The 20,892-nt window shown below is 43.3% G+C and overlaps 1 protein-coding gene across 1 annotated transcript in view; it reads right to left on the bottom strand.

Annotated features, from left to right (window-relative positions):
- Positions 1-16,496: 16,496 nt before the first annotated feature.
- Positions 16,497-20,892, bottom strand: part of LOC138453183 (zinc finger protein 721-like) — a 117,274-nt gene continuing 112,878 nt past the window's right edge. Inside the window, exon 3 of the mRNA XM_069605786.1 lies at positions 16,497-20,347. Coding sequence (XP_069461887.1) covers positions 16,614-20,347 — 3,734 coding nt within the window. The 3' untranslated portion in view covers positions 16,497-16,613. The remainder of the gene's footprint in view (positions 20,348-20,892) is intronic.

Here is a 20,892-nt window from a genome sequence, read left to right as displayed (position 1 = left end):
AGTCCTCTAAATGCTAAAGTACTGCCTTGCTTAAACTGGTTCACAAACTTATTGGGAAGTGTTGCTAGGGTGCCTAAGAGTATATTCCTGCATAACTTGTTCTTTCCCTCCCTTGTGAGAAATTGCTAGAGTGCCATTTGTGTTTGGTTTTCACTCTTGCTCATACTTGTCTACAATTTAACCAGGTAGTTGTGTATACTTCAACTTGCTTTAATAACTGTGATTAATGTGTTGAATTAGAAGTGTGTAAAATAAATATATATATATATAGATATATATATTCTTTTTACTACACAGCTGTGGTCAGTGTTTCCTTGCACCATAGTACTGTAGCCCTATTGTGTAAACCCTGAATACTGCTCATCTCCCTCTTGAGATAAGTCTGACTGCTTAGCCACAGCTACCAACTAAATCGTTGTGGTACAGACTGATACCAAAGGGGATTTATTGCTCATACCTGTAGTCTTAATCTTCTGTAGTGCTCCCTAAGGGAACTGCACAGGATTCTGCCTGACACTGGTGTACAGCGGTGAGGATAAAAGTATTTGATTTACATTTTAGTGTGCTGCTAGTAACTTGGTTCAATTAACCACAAGGCTAACAATCCCAACAAGTTTATTTTAAACAAAGTCAAAGTATGGAAAGTTACTGCCAGGACACCCTCCTTACTAATACTGCTGATTATCTAAGGGATCTGTGTAGACAGAAAGGTCTTCCTGTCAAAGGCAAGAAATCAGAAATGATTGATAGACTGTTAGAAAACCAAAGTCTGGATAATGGTGCAGTAGTGCCCACTACTCCAGCAAATGTAGCAAACATTGAGGATGATAATGTTGATGATGTTATTGTTGAAGCAGATGAGGAATAGGAAGATAACAATGTCACCCCCTCTGGCCCTCTGCCTGCTCAAAAGCCTCAACCTGTCAGATCCCACATTAAGTCCTGAATTAATCGACCTAGAAAAAATGAGACTTGAGCTAGAATTCAAAAGGATTTGTGCCCAAACTGAACAGAGACATCAAGCCAAGCACTAAGGCTCAATGAATTGGTGCTTAATCATGAACTAGAGATGAAGAAATCTTTGGAAAATGCGTCTCTCCCCGAATCCTCTAGATCTTCCAGTCCAAAAAGACCCCAGATGCCTAAAGAGATTGTGAGTATGTATGAACCTAAGTTGTATGCATTAGATTGGTTAGCTATGTTTGAATACAATCATGGGCTCCAGGATATCACAGGGAATCAGTTGATCCCCTGGTTATGCTCTAGGCTACCCCCTGTTGCAACTGATGTGGTAATGGAGTTGGGGGAGGTGGATAGGATGGATTATGAATGTGTAAAGCTAGCTTTAATAGCTACATTTGGGAAGACTCCTTCCCAGTACCTTAAGAGGTTTAGGACCCTCAAAAAGCATGATAGTACCACTTGGACTACTTTCACTGGGGTGAATGAGTGTTTGAAGAACTTAGAGGGATGGATTAAGGGTTACAGAGTTAACACCTATGAAGGCATGAGAACTGTTGGAGTTTATCTATGATGCCTGATCTCCTGAGCTCAGACAGCACTTGTCTGATTCAAAAGAACTAGATTCTAAGACACTGGCTAAGGCTGCTGACTTGTGGGTTGCCAACAGGGTTACTCACAAAGATTCAGGGGTCACTCAGAAAAAAGGATGAGGGAAAGCAGCCTAAGAAAGACAACAAAGAGAATTCAAATAATTCCAATTCCAAAGAGGCAGCTGAACAAAATTCTAAGGGTAAGCCCCAAGGGAAACCTAATCAGGCTAGTGCACCTTCTAGTCCCAGACCAGAAGGTGGTCAGAACCAGCCACCATTCATAAAGACATTTGGGAAATGTTATGTTTGTGGCTCTACTGACCGTGTGAAAGGGGATCCCAGATGTAAGGGTAAACCTTCAGGGGTCCACACTGTCTCCTTAGCCTTCGCTCCAGAGGAGGAAGTATATATGGCCAGTGGAATCTTTCAACTACTAGCGGAAGACCCCATCAGAGTCTCAGCTAGTGTATCTTTAGTATCCCTAGGGTTGTGGGAACAACAGAATTTAGATGTGTATAATTCTATCCCTCCTTATACTAAAGAGTATTATAAAGACAGTGTCCTAGTCAATGGTCAGGAGACCCCTGCCATTAGAGACACTGGGGCCAGCATAACTGTGGTGGATGAATCTTTTTTTCAAGGTGGAGGATGTTGCTGGGGCACCCAAACGCCTCACCAAGTTAGCTGGAGGGCTTGTGCAGATGCTTCCCCAATTACCAACTCTCATCCAGTGCAATGAAATGACTGTGAGGATACCTGTTAGGGTGCAATCTGAAGTGCCTGGAAGGGTTCTTTTAGGGAATGACCTTAAGGAACTGGGAGGAGTGTCAAGTACTCCCAGCAAAAGATTGCAGGAGCTCACCAGACCTGCAAGGGAGAGGGCCTTGAGGGGCTCTCCTGAGGAGATGATGGACAAAGAGATCACTCCTACTCCACTAGAGTTACTAACTGCTATTTCAAAAACACCAGAAGCAAAGGTGAAACACAAGACTTCTAAGAAGAAACCTGCAGAAAGCAATCCAGTGCTTCCAACCAGGAAATCTCCTAGGTTGTCCAAAATCACACCTGCGATTCCTACTCCAGCTGGGGCTGAGAGTGAGGTACAACCCTGTGTGGTTGAACTAGAGCCTGAGGACTCAGATCTAGTAGAAGGCCAGGAACTCATTGGAGATCTTGACCCTGTGGACCATCCTGAGCTGCAGTCTTTACTGGCAGAAGGTGGCCCCAACAGGGCAGACTTCAGTAGGGGACAAAGAATGTCCAACTCTGGAAGGTCTTCACCACCAGGCAGCTTCTCAGCTTGAAGGGCAAGAGCCTGGGAAGAATAGGTTATACTGGGAAGATGGCCTCTTCTATAGTGAACTGACAGAGTCAATCCCTGGAGACTACAAAAGACTTGTAGTGCCCCAAGAGAACAGACTCCAATTCTTGCAACTAGCCCATGAGATACCTTTGGCTGGTCACTTGAGTTTCAAGACCACCAAGGAAAGGCTCTTGCTCTACTTTTATTGGCCTAAAATGGGGGCTGAGGTAGATAAGTATTCCAAGAGTTGCCACACTTGCCAAACGTCTGGTAAAAGTGGCTCCAAGAACATGGCACCTTTAGTGCCTCTCCCTGTGGTGGGAGTACCATTTGAAAGGGTAGGGATCGACACTGTTGGTCCTCTTGACCCTCCAACATCTTCAGGCAACATGTTTATACTTGTTGTAGGCCATGCTACTAGGTACCCTGAAGCAATTCCTATGAGGACTGTTACAGCTCAGGCTGTGGCTAAGGCCCTCCTTGGTATTTTTACCAGGGTTGGGTTTCCTAAGGAGGTAATATCCGACAAGGGGATCACATTTTATGTCCCACTACATGAAGGCCATGTGGAAAAACTGTGGAGTTACCTACAAGTTCTCAACAGCCTACCACCCTCAGACACATGGGTTGGTAGAAAGGTTTAACAGAACCATGAAGAGCATGATAGGAGCTTTAGAGGACCCCCTTAAGAAAAAGTGGAATCTTCTACTGCCATGCATTCTCTTTGCGTATAGAGAAGTCCCTCAGGAGGGAGGGGGTTACAGTCTCTTCAAACTTCTCTATGGCCATCCAGTCAGAGGTCTATTGGCCCTGATCAAGGAGGGGTTGGAGAGCGCTCCTTCCCCCATACCAGTCAGAGTCACTATGTGATAGGACTCCGGAGGAGAATGTCACACATGATGGCTGAAGCAAGTGATAACTTGAAAGCAGGTCAGCCTCTGGCGAAGCATTGGCATGACCAGAAGGCCAACAGGGTTCAGTTCGCTCAAGACCAGCTAGTTCTTGTTATGGTGCCAACAAGGCAGAGGGCCCAGCCGGACAAATGGATAGGACCCTTCAAGATTGTGGGAAAACTTGGAGAGGTGAACTATCTGGTGGACTTAGGCAATCCTAAGGAGGCTCCTAGAGTCGTTCACACCAACCGTCTAAAAGCTTTCGTCTCGAGACCAGAACTGGGAGCTTTGCTTCTAGCTTCAGCTTAAATCTGACACCTGAACAAGAAGAGGAGTGCAAAGTTGTGTTAAATCAATTTCCCCCTCTATTTTCTCTAGCACCAGGCTTGACCCCTTGGGGCCAGCATGATATCAATACTGGTGAATGTTTACCTGTCAAAAGCAGGGGTTACAGGATGTCAGAAAATGTAAGACCCCACATCTAAGGAGAGGTCAACAAGATGCTTGATATCGGGGTAATAGAGCCCTCTACTAGTCCATGGTCTAGCCCAGTTGTGTTAGTACCAAAGGCAGGATCCAAGGAGTTGAGATTCTGTGTGGACTAGAGAGCCCTAAATGCAGTCACTAAGACTGATGCCCATCCTTTGCCAGGGACAGATGAGTGTCATGAGGCCTACCCCCCGGGGACCCAGACCAAGTCCAGCAACCCCGGAAGCAGGCATCAAGTTATCCCAAGCAAGCCCAACAACCCCTGCTAGGGGCTATTTGGGTGCAGTCCTGGCATCTATGGCGCCAAACTCATGTCGAGAGTCAGTCCTGGCGCCATAGGCGCCAGGCTCATAGATTAAAACTTACCTGATGCAGACCATGCTGCAAGAGCTCCAAGCCAAAAGAGGCTTGGAAGGGACTACTTTACCTAGGGACTATTTTTTGACTCGGGTGGGGCTGGGGAGGAATACTTACCTGGGACTACTTTGGAGGCTATTTAAACCACGCCCGAAAAGCAGTACACGCTCCGCATTATTCTGCATCCAGCATCGTAACGCTCACCGGGCCTGCAAGTCTGCATCCAGTCTTCTGCCACGCCCGCCTTGAGTCTGGAGCTCCTAGAAAAAGGGAGAAAGAAGGTGAAAAGGTTAGAACAAGAGCAATACCTTTGATCCTTACCTGAATTCCCGATCCATCGTGCCTTCGAGCTGGAAGAGAGAAGTTATTTTATGCGCGTCGCCTCGCCTGTGCAGCGCCGCGCTGAACTCATCGGCCTTCGCAGCATCTTCACATTCCATCGCATCCTTCTGCATGTTCCCGCAGCAATCCGGCACCTAAGGGGAAGGCAAGAACAGCAAGGTGAGCCAAGGGAATACACAGAGGAAATATTAGTTACCCCCCCATAGACTTACCTGATTTTACCACCGGGGGTACTATTCCTCTTCACGGGTCAGCTCAGCTTCCACTGCATCTTCGCCGAACCCCGGCCACTAAGGGGAAACAAAAGGACAGCAAGGTGAAACAAAGGGACAAACAAGGGGAAACCTCCTCACCACAATAGACTTACCCGATTTTACCACCGGAGGCATTATTCCCCGAGACTTCATACTTTCTCTCAGCGCCTGAATAAGGGAGAAAGCAACAGGTTACATATTGACATTATTTTATTGAACTGTGTTGGATAATACAAATCCTTACCTGAATATTACCGGTTGCCACAAGGAACTCTTCGCTAGGATCAAGCTGCAACCTGCAAGGAATCGGACAAGAGTGAAAGTCAGACATTTGAACTCTTATGAACTACATATTTACGGCGTTTTGCCGGGAATCTCAGAGTCAATATTGTTCTGGAACTCAGCAATTCCTTCAAGCCAGTGAAGCAACTGGTTATCTACGCGCCCCTGCGCTCAATGCAGGATGGAGAGCTCCTCTTTCCAAACCATCAGGTGAGACTATAAGATGGGACATCAAAGGTAATCAGTGGGGAGAACAGCGGGAGTTGGGGGGGGGGGGGGTTAATGCTCAACTCCACGGGTGGTTAATTCCCTTTCTCCATTTGCAGAAGAATATTCCTACGGGCCAAGCAAACAAAGCTAGGTGGGCCAGTCCAGTCCGTCATCTCGGCACTACGCGTCACATTGGTGGAGACCGCAGCTGTCCAGTTCAGATCGACGCCCCTGTGGGAGCCAAGTGAGCGTAACAGAACGCAAAGCCTACCCACAAATTCCCACCGGGCGTTATGGATATCTCAGAAACTGACCAATTGGCCCAATTACTAGGGGAACTGAGGGCTGAAGTGCATTCCGTCCGTCAAGAAACTAATGCTCTTAGGAGCGAATTGATGACCTTGCTAGGCAACTACTGCAAAGCCAGGCTGGACAAGCACCCCTACCAGGTCCCCGGGGAAATCCAGCTCCTGTGTCATCGAGTAACCCTGTGTAAATAAACCTACCAGGAAATATTCCATTAGCTCCGCCCGAACGCTTTGCCAGAGATCCCAAAAGGTTTGCCGTGCTTATGAACCAATGCCGCTTGCACTTTTTATGCAGACCTGGAGCCTTCCCAAACGATCAAGCCAAGGTAGCCTTTGTATTGTCATATCTCAGCGGCAGTGCAGCTGATTGGTCAATTCCACTAGTTACTCAGGATGACCCAATTCTTCGGGATTTTCAGGGCTTTCAAATGAGCATGGAAAGACTATTTGCCCGGCACTCCCAAGGCCAGGCCCTGGATAACGAACTTTTGTCCCTACGACAGGGTAACCAGGACCTTCCATCCTACATCAAGACCTTTAATAGGTTGATAGTGGAAACTGGATGGCCTGAGGTAAAACGAATCACGTTATTTCATCGAGGGCTTCGAGGAGAACTCAAGGATGTCTTGGCTCAAGTCATGAACCCACCTCAAGACTGCGCTGAATACATAGACTTAGTGGTCCAGTTAGATCACAGACTTCAGAACAGAAAGGCTGATCGAGCCAAGTTTGAGAATCGGGTGTTGGTCAAAACCCACACTAACCCCAAAGGAGCAGATGCTTCAGAACCCATGCAAATCGGAGGGGTTAAAGGACCCTTAACCCAGAAGGAAAGAGAAAGGAGACGGCAAATTAAATTGTGCCTATATTGTGGAACTTCACTGCATTTTCTACGGGATTGCCCTGTAAAACCACCCAAGAAGGTGGTAGGAGCTGCTGATAAAAGCCATATGGAGTCAGACTCTGGAAACGACCATGCCCGACAAGCGTAGAGGTCCGCTTGCCGAGCTTGAAGAAGGATACTCAGACCTCGCATTTCATCATACCAATGGTCCTCGTAGATCTAAAGCAGCCATCGCGCATGTACGCAGTAAGGGTATACATTGATAGCGGGGCCATAGGAAACTATGTGGACTACAAATTGACTTCCAGGATGAATCTACCTCTCTGCCGAAAAACCACCTCAGATGTCATCACCACAGTCGATGGAACTGAAATTGCCTCTGGGCCTGTAACTCATTCCACCGCAGAGATGACACTATTGGGTCAGGATGGGCATCGAGAGGCTATTGTGTTTGATCTAATCAAAGCCCCATAGTTCCAAATAATACTGGGGATACCTTGGTTGGAAAAACATAATACTTGTATTGATTGGCAAGAGAAGATAATAACCTTCCCGGATTGTGCACAAACCTGTTACCCAAAGAAAAATCTGAACGCAGGCCTGGCCACAGTAACCACAGCAGTCATGCAACTACCTCCAGAATACCAAGAATTCCAGGATGTCTTCCAAAAAGAACAGGCAAACACCTTACCACCTCACAGATCGTACGTTTGTCAAATCGACCTCATACCCGGTGCACAACCCCCTTGTAGTAGGATCTACACCCTTACAGAACCTGAGCACCTTCACCTACGACAATACTTAGACCAGTACCTTGCTAATGGCTTCATTCGCCCATCCGAGTCCCCTGCATCTTCAGCTTTGTTCTTAGTGCCCAAAAAGGAAGGTGACCTCAGAACGTGCATAGACTACCGCGCTGAACCAGATAACTGTTAAGAACCGATACCCATTGCCTCTGATCCCTGAACTACTAGACCAAGTGAAGAACGCTTGCATATGCACTAAGTTAGATCTCCGCGGGGCATACCATCTGGTACGTGTAAAAGAGGGCGACGAATGGAAGACTGCTTTTCGCACTAAGTATGGGTTATTCGAATACCAGGTGATGCCTTTCAGGTTGTGCAATGCACCAGCAGCCTTCCAATACTTCATGAACGATGTCCTTCGTGAACTCATTGACGTTTGTGTTGTCGTATATATTGATGATATTCTAGTATACTCCTCTTCAGAATCTGACCATATGAAGCACGTCCGAGCAGTCCATGAGAAATTGCACCAGCACAAACCATATGCAAAACCGGAAAAATGCATTTTTCATGCCGCATAAGTTGAATTCCTTGGGTTTATCCTGGCCCCAAGAGGAGTCCGAATGGACTCACGAAAGGTGGACACAATCCTTAAGTGGCCATCACCAAGTTCAGTTAAAGGAGTACAAAGCATGCTCGGCTTTGCCAATTTCTACTGCAGATTCATCCCGGATTTTTCACATGTTGTACATCCCATCACAGCACTCTTGCGAAACACCATGTGGAATGAAGAAGCTGAAAATACCTTCCAAGAGCTGAAAGCGAAATTCACATTTGCACCTGTATTAAAGCACCCGCGCCCTGAACTTCCATACATAGTGGAAACTGATGCATCCAGTCTAGCCATGGGAGCTGTCCTGCCAGCTTCACCCAGTTGCATTTTGGTCTAGAAAGTTCTCAGCACCCAAGTTAAACTATGCGGTTACCGACAAGGAGAGCCATTAAATCCGCCTTCAAGGCTTGGCGGCACTATCTTCTCTGAGCCAGGCATACCATTACTGTGATCACCGAAACTTACAGTATTTAAAGACAGCCAAGGCCCAATCGTCACATCAGCTCCGATGGGCATTGTTCTATGCCGAGTTCGACTTCGTGATAACCCATCGACCAGGTTGTATGAATGGTAAAGCAGACGCCTTATCCCGAATAGGGATGGGAGAGGCAGAAGTGAACCCAGAACCAGTACCTATAATTTCCGAACAAAGGATTCTTGGCATGACTACTCTACAGACACTAGAGGACATTCAGGTAAAGATCCAGCAACTCTTTGATCCTAGAGCCCTGCAGGACTGGGTAAAGAAAGGCCCGGACTACTCTGTCACCAATGACCTGCCTTATAACCAACAGCGGCTATTTCTGCCACACAAGGAACTACAAGAGCTAGTCATTTCCCATTATCATGATATCCTAATGGAGGGGCACCCAGGTATTGCAAAAACTGAAGCTAAAATTAAGAGACAATTCTGGTGGCCCACCTGGAGAAAAGATATTAAATCATTAAACACAACATCAATACAGTGCGTTGTATGCACCACATTGTCCACTGGAAAGCGGAGCCATCACCGTTGAACTACAATTCCCGAGAGATCCGGGGATAAAATGTAGTCCTTTATGGACATAATATTTTGAGAAAAAAAAAACTTAGATTAAACAAGTCAACAAATGAATGCAATACAGGGAGTGCATTCTAGATACTAAAATATCCGGCACTTTATAGTTATAAAAACGGACTAAAGTTTCATCTAAACACGACAAAGTCACGTGATTAAATTGTCCATGTAAACACACGCCAAAATCCAAGATGGCGATCGCAATAATAGCCAAGCAGGAGACGAGACTCAGTGCAGACTAAGAGAAAGCAATTACGAGGTAAGAGGGGGCCTTCAGTCATTTCGAAAACATAGACGTAAAACACTGAGTATCTCATCATTAGATGCGGCCATAGTCGAAGTAGTTTTCCAGGCAAAGCAATGAATATATTTTTTTGACATACCGCGTTAATTCCAATGGGACAATCCTGATATTGGCAAAATAACATCCCTTCATATTATGGGACTGAAATCAATATGTCGCTATAGATAGCGAGACATTAATTACCATTGTATGTACAATAGGGAAAATGGTCCTCTGAGATAACAAATTAACTATGTATATCTGATAAGAACCGTGGTTCTATGATGACGGGGCCTTTTTGTTTTTTATAGGCTCCATAGATACAGACAAACAACTTCTATACAGCTACTGTGAACCAAGACACAAATGCAAGACAGGTAAAAACTTTGAAATAGCCGCATATAGTTACCTTTCCAAGATACTCTCCAGCAGAATGAGAGATCAGCAGCTGTATGCCATCTATTTCTAGATTCTTAAGAACACAGAAAGCTGGTCAAGTGATAATAGATTCCTCCGAGACTTCAATACAGCAAGAATATAGACGATACCTCAAAACAGACATAGGTAAGGCTAACATCTTTACACAATGTGGATTAATAGTTACATTTGAGGAAACAAGATACTTACCTTGAAAAATGAACTCAAAGACTGATGATAGTACAGCTGTCTTTTTCCTTGTTTTTTAATCCCATAGGACTCAGGGACAAACCCGTTAAAGCCCATTGGACGCCCGAAGAAATTGAATTGCACGAAGAATGCAATACTAAGAAGCATTCGTCCTGAAGAAAGCGGCTACTAACTTGCACCGCTGAAACCGGTTGACTATTGTTGTAGTAGTATTGGACTGATAATCCATACTCCGAGACCCTATATACAGAGATGAAAGGGATCATATAAGTAACCAATCCAAGCTGTATATACCCAATATAACAAATAACTTGCTGGGTGAATAGAAATTCAGCTTTTGTACAGTTCTCTGACCTCAGTGGTCATAGAAATACTTTTGGATAAGACACACACACACACACACACACACACACACACACTAGAGGAGGTACAAATAAAGATTGAAACCAACCACCAGTAAGTGTGCATTTATGTTTTAGATATTGAGGAAAGTAGTGAGAGAGGAAAGGGTGAGGACCTCTACATTACCTTGTAGGCGGCACACCAGCACATACTAGGGCTGGCTCTATCTACACAGTAGCTATTTTACATACAGGGCTAATACTAGTTATGCTAGGGACACAGCTGCAGGAATAACTTTTAAATACATTTCCTTCTGTTTATAATGTGTTAAAAGATTAGGGTACAAACAGGAGCCGATTACCCGTCGACTCCATTTTGTAATTTCCCTACCTACTCTATGGCCATGTTCCATTAACAAGGCCAGGCAGTGTCAGGCATGGGATTTCAATCACCAACACCTGGAGCTTGCCAATTTCCCTGCAAGGTATAAAAGGTGGGGCTAGAAACCATTCAAACTAGCTGGGGATTCAGTGTGGACCAGGAGAGCCAAGAAGCAGGAAGCAGCAGCAGAAGTAGTATGGAGAGTCCAAAGGAGAGCAGAGTGGTGAATCGCTGGCCCAGTATGCGGGAGGGGCTGCAGCGCAGCTAGGGAACCGTGCCTTCTGAGAGCCAGAGAAAGGCAGACGGCAGCCTGCTGGCCGTGTTCAGCGAAGTGCTTGTTTCCCTGGGCAAGGTATTGAAGCCCAGGTGTCAGAGTGGCAGCGGAGGAGACCCCGCCCCAACACTGACTGAAGCAGAATGCCACCCAGAGGAACGCGATGACCGGTGAGTTTCTAATGTAGAGAGAAACCCGGTGTGCGTGTGAAGTTGAAACAGTAAAGAAAAAAACATTGTGCGAGTGGCACAAGAGGGAAACCTTGTGACAAATTGATTCTCCCAAGATCGCTGAAAGGAAAAGATGCTGCCAAGCGGGAGCTAGCGAAGTGGAAGCAAAATCAAATTGTTCAAATAAAGAAAGATGAAAGGCATTACGAGACTAGCAGTTTGAGTAACAGCAAGATTAAAAATTCAAGCAACAAAGACGGTGAAAGAAGGAAAGATTTGAGCATGCAAGGAAAGTTACAGTGTTACACGCAAGGCTATGCGCTGAAGGATAAAGACATTGAACTGAAAGTTTGAATGTATTAAACAGGCGAGAGAGCCGATGAGAAACAAAGTAACGGAGCGGTGTCGTGTGAGAAGGCATGTTGTTAAACGCTTCTTGAAAGGTAACAGAACAGTGAATAATGAAAGCAAAATGTGTTGAAAGCCATTGAAGGAAAGGGCACGAGGGAAAGAGCGTGCAGAGATCTCGAAACGATAATGTCAAAGTGAATTGATATTTTGTGAAACGAGGAACAGAGTGGCTGTGGGCTCGTCCTAATGAACTATATGCTTTTGTGAAATAAGGAACAGAGTGGACAAGGGCCTGTTCTGTGAAACCAAGTGCAAGAGGCACGGACATTGAGACGTCAACCCTATTGCCAGAGTGGTCAAGCATGGGGGTGATAATAGTATGCAGTTGGGAAGGTCTCGGACAGGTAAAGACTGTGAAAGAGAAGTACAAAGGTTGGTTTAGTTGGAAAGTGTTTCAGCCACGTTTGAAGACAGGCAAGGAAAGGTGAGGGAAGCCCGAAAGAATCCATTGAAGAGAACTGTGATGCATGTTGGACTGACATTGAAATAGGCGAGGGAAGCCTAACAGATTTATGGAAACTCTGAACTGTCCATACTATCCACCTTGAAGGAACTTTGTAAGAACCCCAGTGAACAGAACTTGGGGAAGGGAGTGGTGAGCCACTTTAATTGCCATACTGACATTCTTTTGATACACTCTTATTTTCATACATTTTCCCACACTTAAGTTATTGTGAAACATGAGGGCAAGTAGAGGTTTCTGACATAGGGTTTTTCTTTTGTTTGTATGACTGACTGATTTGGACTTAGTTTAATGGTTGAGGCTATTCCCATTTAGAGATAGGGCCATTTAGCAAGTGCCCAACCCCAGTCAAACTTGATAAAGGTGCTGAAATGTATACCTTTGTGTCCATGTCCTTACTTGTGATACCATGCCTGTCTCAGAGTTAGCAAAGCTTGGAATCCTGAAGAATTTAGAATTTAGCTAGATATCAAACCAAGAATGCTGATGGCACCATTAAAACCGATCCTAGGAGCATGTAGAATATAGCGCTACCTTAAAGCTAGTAGATTGGAGTATAACCATCATACTAATTCTGGGTCACTGCTTAGAATGTAAATCATGCACTTAACCTCTTTCTCTCCATGCATAGAGGAATAAGCCGAAGGCACAGCCGCAAACCCACACGCACATGCCATCATACACATCTTGAAGACATTTCGTACAACACCTCTGCCATAAGACTGCAGCTACCGTTCATGACAAAAAATGGATACTTATTTGCACACAACTTCTATCCCGCTCGCCCGTACCCCTGCACATGCCACTTCGATATGGGTGGATAGAAGGGACCTGGCCATCCTTCACATCGGTCAATACGCACAAACGCATATTAGCACCTCGTCAATGAGTCAAATCTTTTTCCATACCTGGACTCCGGTCCTCCGAGGGTGTTCAACCTACAGCACTTTGTGGCTATACTGGTGAAATGCGCTATACAAGTGATGTACTTCTACTGCTATAGAACGTGGCGGTGTCCATAAACCTTATGCTAATTAACTTGGATTTCCAGATCACGCGATTCTTTCTACGATCAACCTCTACATCTTTATACATGATTCATCAGAAGTTGATATTGATCTACGAAGAGGCTAGATGACATCTGGGGAAAAAAGAACTCTTGAAGCAAGAATGCAATTACGTTCGTGCATTGACTGCATTCCTACAACTCTCTACAAATGTGGCTGGTGAAATCTTTTAACACTGGTTGACGCAGTTTCAGAGTTCGGGTTATAAGCTGGAAGCCCAAATGCTGCAAGTAAATTTGGGATGTTAGGACTGTAGATAAAAGCTCTGTATGCACCTGTCACTCACTCATCAATGTTGTAGTAGATACTTTGGTCTTGTCCATCAAATAAACATCACAAGAATTCGGTACACAGACTGAATTTGTATTAAAGATTGGACTCATTTATTTTCATTTATTTTCCTAAAGAAATCAATTCTTTACATTGACACGAATGCAACACAATTGTCATTTTCTAATGTTATGGAAAAAACTACTAATATCTACAATTGTCTCAAGCGAAAATAAAAGATTGGTAGAATACCAGATTACATTTCGGAAAATCAAATTGTTAGCTGAGAAACCATTAGAGAGGCACAGTTTACCAGCAAACATACACCAACATACTGGAGCACGTTTTGTTGAGGACGGTTTAAAGCACACAGAAATAAGCACAAGTGAAACAGGGTTTGGGCCCATTTTGACCATGATCTATTTACACCACAATTCGTTTTGCAATCTATTTTGACACTTTTTTAATTCCAAGTTGTGCAACATGTAAAAAACATTTTTTAAACATTACAAATACTCTTCAATCTGATCCACAAAAACAGGCTAGCTAGAAATAGCCAAAGCTATGACATGGAAAATACGTCTATATGTATTGATATAGTAGTATTTTCAAAAGTGAAAAGCAGAATCGAAACATTTCTTTACTGAGATAAAAAGAAGAGTAGGAAGTGGTCAAGATGCAATATGTAGCTCTTCTTTGTTATATACCAGCCCTTAACTGGTATCACAAGCTCCATGACACTGTTAGGTGTAAAGGCCACAGAGTAGAAAGAAAGAATCGGGATAGTACATACTAAGACACCTTCCCATCTAAAATGGCATCAAGAGTTGCTTGCAATGTGAAATAAAACCTAGCCATGGCAATTGGTCGGATATCTACATTTCCCAAATCACAAACAGTACAACAGTGATATTCGGAGTAATACATAGCAAGTCTATCATGCCTACTTTAGCACACGTGCTGCCGGAGAGCAGCCCAGCATTTTACAGCAGCAGTGTGACATTCTACAGCTCATCAAAAGTCAATGGTTTGACTATAGAGCTAGGCAGGACCATGCAGAAGATCATTAAGATGGTGCGAGACAACCAGTAAATAAGAACCACTTTTCCTCAAGGTAATACAATACAGCTCAGTTGGACATAAGCAGTGGTCAGTAGGGTTACTCTGGTTACTCCATCATTTGATTGTTGGCATGGTACATACCATTGCGAGTGAATAGATTGTCCCATGCAATGCCCTTATTACTAGTGCAACAGGGTTAAAAGCTTAGAAGCAGCACAGCAACTAATAGCAGCATGAGGCAGCCGTTGATAAAGTGAATGTTTCGGCATTACACAACACAACAGAGGAAATCTTATGAAAATCAGTTGTAAAAGAGTCACCCAATTAACTTTTTAATGAGGTTTGGCACCACATCTTCAGACTTTATTACAATAAATACTTTTGCATTGTTTGCTCCGACTTCATGCACAGTCTTCTTTCATATTCATAATTACAGAGCTTGCTCTCTCTTGAAAACATGTGGTTCTTAGAAGGCCTGTTCAAGCCAGATGAGAAAGAAAAGAATGTACCCCATATAGCAGAAGCAAGATATCCTCATCATTCTTGTTAGCTGCAGAGGGGAACCCCCAGGGCAACCCGATCTCTGCTTGAGGAAACCGTTCTTTTTCAGAGATGTTGACACCTGAAATATTAGCAAGCAATGTAGAGAAGAAACTAAGACTATGGCTTTACCGGAAGGAGCTAAGCAGATGCTTACAAATACAAAAACAAAGCATAAATGATTAATTTATCAGTGCAATTATTACAGAAACCTGCAGACAAACTAATATGCTACAGAATGTGCAGCTCCAAAATTATATGATCAACTTGTTGTGTGGATTATAAACACCCTGATAACATTACAACCACACATCTATTCTTGATTGAATGCTTTTTTTAATGAGTAAAACACAGCATATCAAACTACACCCTACCCCCGCACCCTGCAGGTAGATGAAAACACCCTTGCAAAGCAATGAATGTGAGGTACATTTGACTGGAGAATAGACAGTGCAAGAAAGAAATGAAAATATAGACAAACCGTGTAGACTGAAAGAACATATGGGTGGAAGCAACAAATGGATTGCTTAGATTTGACACATGGGGTTAAGTATATTTATAGAGGCGACTAACTGAAGGTTATATCAATTTAGGTGAGATAAATCGTGAAGACCGAGTCGATAAGATTTAGATGAGAATAGACATATCTGCTTGGCCCACAATTAATAAACACTTGCCATGTGTGTTAACCTTAGATCATATAGATATCCTAAATTGAGGACCTGGGGGCAAGGAGCAGAGGATATGTGTACCTCCCCCTCCACCATGAGCAAATGCAACAGACGCATAACAAAAAGTAATTTGTGGCAATGACACTCTGGTAGCAGGATGGCACTTAAAAGAAATAATACTGGGTAAAATGTTTTTCCATACAGTTGTCTCGATATCAGAAATTGACCCTCTGAAACAATTTTCCTTTGTTATCAGACAAAACACTAAGGCACAAGATTTAGAGTCCAAACAGTTGAGACAACTAAATGCCACCCTTTGAACAAAAAAGCAGTTTGCGATATTTTACCATCAGTCCTTTTGAAAATGCTACTCAAAAGAGGAACTGCACAGCAAAATAAAATTGTCTGCTCAGCAACCAATTAACTACACTTCCTTTCCCTTTCACAGAAGGGACAATACAAAAATAACTCAAAAACAAAATCCAACAAGAAAACACGAAATAAACATAGGATATGGCATTGATAATAATAACAATATTTGTTTACATATAAACAGTCATCCACAATACCAATTTTGGCCTGTCCAGGGCCTGCCACAAATTATTTATAGTAGGGTAGTGCTATTTTTATCCCAAAATTGTGGAGTCACAGACAACACAAAATGTAAACTTTACTTAGGTGCATTCTCTGGCATGATCTCCGCAAGCATCACCTTAGTTTCTCCATCTGTCAATTCCAAGCCACAAGTATTGATATTCAAACCGGAGGCTTTATGGCAGCAAGCAGTTTATTCTTTTTAGGCTATTTCTTCTTGTGTGGTCTCTCACTTTTCAAACCGGACAGTGTCAAGTTGCACTCTTCAGTAGTACTCGAAGGTTCATTCCTGTGATTGGTTACATGTTTCTTGTAGGTACTGCAGCTTTTGGTGGCATACTTACAGCGGTAGAGTTTAAGTCTTGTGTGGATAAGCTGGTGTCTTGTAAGGTGGCTGGAGGTACGAAAAGTCAGACTGCAATGGTCACACTTGTGTGGCTTTTCACCAGTGTGAGTTCTCAAATGCAGCTTTAAGTTCCACGAGTTCACTGTGATATACTTACACTTGTCACACTTGTAGGGTTTCCTAGGCCACTCGGACATGGCGATTTTCCTGGTTTCCGCATGAACCGCTTTGTGCATCTGTAGGGATTTAGAGCAGAATGTTGCATAATCGGAACTGTCACAATGTACGGTGGGATCTTTTATGTGCACTTGCTTGGGTCTAATTACGTGGCCTAACCTCCGAAATGTCTTGCTGCACTGCTCACCTTTGCACATTTGTACCCCTGGATGAGTTTTGACGTGCACATTAAAGTCACTATATGTCTGCATTGTATTAAATACTTCTGAAGAAGCTCCCCCTGAGGGAATACTACTTTTATTTTGCATGTGGTTGCCCTCATCCTTACTTAAGTCGTTTGAACTAGACACCCCAGGGTGCTGAGGATTGGACAAGGGAGAACAACTCTGGGCACCATTAGCTGCAACTCTCTTACAGGATTTTCTGTGAACTCGGAGATCATCTGCAGATGCGTCAGTATAAAAGCATTTATCAGATTTGTGAAGTTCTTGATTCCTGTGCACAAACATGTGCCTCTTAAAGTGACTAGCAACGCGAAAAGCTTTTTCACATTGATTACACTTATAGGGTTTTTCACCAGTATGTATCCGGACATGCTGTTTGAAGTTAGATGAATTGCAGCTCATATATTCACATTGCTGACACTTGTACAGCTTGACAGAATTCTCTGTGCGATTTTGTGAACTAGTATTAAGAGTCACTCTCGCTGATGGATGACTATCTTTGTTTTTTACACCACAGTGATCAACAATTTCTCCAAGGTGTTGTGAATTAGGAAAGTGATCTTCATACTTGGCATGTCTTGAAGTCCGCATAGGATCAACTATCACTTTACCAGAGGAAACGTTCTGAAAGTTGCGCCGATGACCAACAACGGCCTGCATGCTTTCACCAGAACAACTGCAGTTCTCAGAGAAGCAAAATTCCTGTTGCCAATGCACAGCCATGTGTCGGTTCAAGTGACTAGCAACACGAAACACTTTCTTACAAAAATTACACTTGAATGGTTTTTCACCAGTATGTATTCGAACATGCTGTTTGAAGTTCGAGGTGTTGGAGGAGCCATATTCACATTGCTGACACTTGTGAAGTTTCCGAGAAAGCGCTCTGTGATTCTGTGAGGGGTTACTTCTTTCAAGATGCATTTCCTTTGTTGGAAGGCTAATCTCAGTGTCTGCTTCTGTGTCATTATGAATTTGCTCTGCATGAGCCTGGAAAATAGGCAATGAAGCTTCATGCTCATCTTGGCCACATACCACCAACTGACTGGCTACTGGTATATGGAGGTAGATTCTCTGGTGCTTATATTCGTCATGCTTCATTGTCTCAAAAGAATTGGCTGCTTCTACACAAGCGACATTACATTTCTGATTACACATGGACATATTTATACTGGTATGTATTTGAACATTCCATTTCAAGTTGGACGAGTTGTAGGTGGCATAGTCACATTGCTGAAACAACCGTTTTCTTGAAGTCTCGCTGTGATTGTGAGAGTGGTTATGTCTTTCAAGAAGCATGCCCTCTGGTGCAAGGGTACTTTCTGTATCGTTATCAAGATGCTCTCCACAATCTTGTGAAGTAAGCAATGAAGTTTCATACTTATTTTCACTGTAGGCCACTAAAGGAGGAACTACCAGTAAACTGGATGTGTCTCTTTGCAGCTTATCATGCTCATTCTGGTTCACGGCCTCAGATGAATCTGCTATCTCCAGGCAAGCGACAGCGCCCTGCTGCTTACACATGGGTGATTTATCTGCAGTACGCCTCTGAACATGTAGGGTGAAATTTGAGGAGTTGCATGTGGTAGATTCACATTGCTGAGAGTGGCACAGCTTTGTAGAGGTATCCTGATGATTCACAAAGCTGTGCCTTCTTTGGGGGGGCATGCCCATCAGTGGAGAACTACTGTTGATTTCCGCTTCTATGCAATTACTAGCATTCACTCCACAATGTTGTGAACTGGACAATGACGCTTCACATTCATCGTGTCTCAATGCCGCTGAAGGATTGGCTCTCTGTACACATGAGGCATTTCCCTGGTGTTTACAACGATGTACTTCAAGTGCCTTCCGTGTTTTTCCATAATACGTGCATGTCTTACACTTGTACAGTTGAAACTGTAAATGTGAAGAACTATGTTCGACCAAGTTTCTAGATGTACAAAATGTTTTCTCACATGGATCACATTTGACAGGTGTTTCACCAGAATTCATTTGGAAATGGTTGTTAAGGTCAGCAGATCTATCCGTTGTGTACTCACACTTGCATGTACTGCTAAGATTACAGGGCTGCAATATTGCCTTATTTTTAATATTCAGAGATTCACTAGGTGAGGTAGCTTGTTCCGATATCGAATGAGCCAGCTTATGGTACGAGAGCAGTTCATTATTAAATCGACAGTTACATTGGTCACAGGCATGAGATGTCTTCAGATTCACATCATGAACAATCAATGGTTTTACGTCAAAGAGGCATTTAAATGCAGACTCGTAAAGCAAAATCTGTGCATCTGAGTGAACCACAGAGTGCCTTCGGAAATTCTCTTGGGCATTTGAGGGGTATGGGCAGTGTTGGCACTTAAACAGATTTTCACCAACGTGCCTATAAACGTGTTGCTCTAGTTTATAAAAATGAGAGGTAGAATAATTACAATTAGGACACTGGTACGGCTTGCCGATGCAAAGGTCTTTAATGTGGACTAGAAAATCTTTTATATCTCGACATGAAAACTGACAAGCTTTGCAAGAAAGTGACACAATAGTACTTTTCAGAGATTCCTCAGCCTCATTGTGTGTAAAGGGTGTTAGATCTCGACGTTTCTTGACATGGTTTGTTTGCAACGCCAGTTTGTCGAGCTGCCAAGCATTTCTTAAACTCCTCCTTCGGATCTCGGGATAAACATCAGGAAACTGTAAATAGTCATACCTTTTGTGACACTCGCACCGCTGGATTATATTTTTATGGCTGTGCTTTGGTTCAGAATCCTGAAGGTTGATGTTCTCAAACATTACGGAACCTTCTTTGTACTTACATCTTTTGGACTTCTGTGGAAAAGATTCTTCAAAGCACAACTTGACAGTTTCCATCTTCACTTTGCATGCTCTCATGGGCTGCTTCCTTGTTGAGCAAGTGACATCCAACCTGTTTCGTGCAACTTTCTTACTTCTCCTTGAAGATGGAGTAGGGGTTGCCGGAAAATGGAGTACCAGGTCAGATTTTGTATTTTCAATTAAATTGTCAGTAGTTAAAGAGGGTTCAGTGGAGGAAAGAGAAGAACTGCACTGGAAATCTGGATTTTCTTCTCTTGTGTTATCTTCAACTCTGCTGCAGAATCTCGGATCACAATCTCGCTCACTTACTTGACCACCTCTTAATTTGCAATCAGATTTGTTTGCAAATGTCAAGCCTTTAGTATCTGGAAATATGAATAAAACACAAAATTACTTGTAGCAGCAATCATATAATGAAGATAGTAAACAAAAGAAAACTTTAAATGATTCATAAATGTATGTATTCTGCTCACAAATAATCCCTGTGGCTACGGACATGATCAGTGAGTTTGACATGTTTTGCAGGGCACATGTCAAATTTGGCTGACATGCTTTATGTAGTTCACTTTAGGGTTTTGATTCAAAAAGGAGCTTCCACTGCGAACATGCAAAGGCATTAGTGTTCTATTGAAGTGGCTATAACGGATGTCATCTGGTCAGTTTCTCCAAAAAAAACTAAAAAGACTAAAAAGACAATATCCTTATTAGGGGTCGTCTCCTGTAGAATAGTATGAAAAACGTTTTGTCTGGAAGGTATCTTTTATACTGAAAGTTGTCCCTTGTCACGACATACATACTAGCTTCCCAAAAAACGCTATTCTATGGCGAGACAGGAGGCGAGCATTATGCTTAACTTCTTTATCACTGCTCTTTCAGCAATTCAACTACAACACATCTTTTACTCTTTTTC

The sequence above is a fragment of the Ambystoma mexicanum genome, chromosome 4p (genome assembly GCF_040938575.1).
Source record: "Ambystoma mexicanum isolate Mex_15411 chromosome 4p, UKY_AmexF1_1, whole genome shotgun sequence".
Lineage (NCBI taxonomy): Eukaryota > Metazoa > Chordata > Amphibia > Caudata > Ambystomatidae > Ambystoma > Ambystoma mexicanum.
Note: the sequence above shows the minus strand (reverse complement) of the source record. Positions and strands in the feature narration are given on the sequence as shown.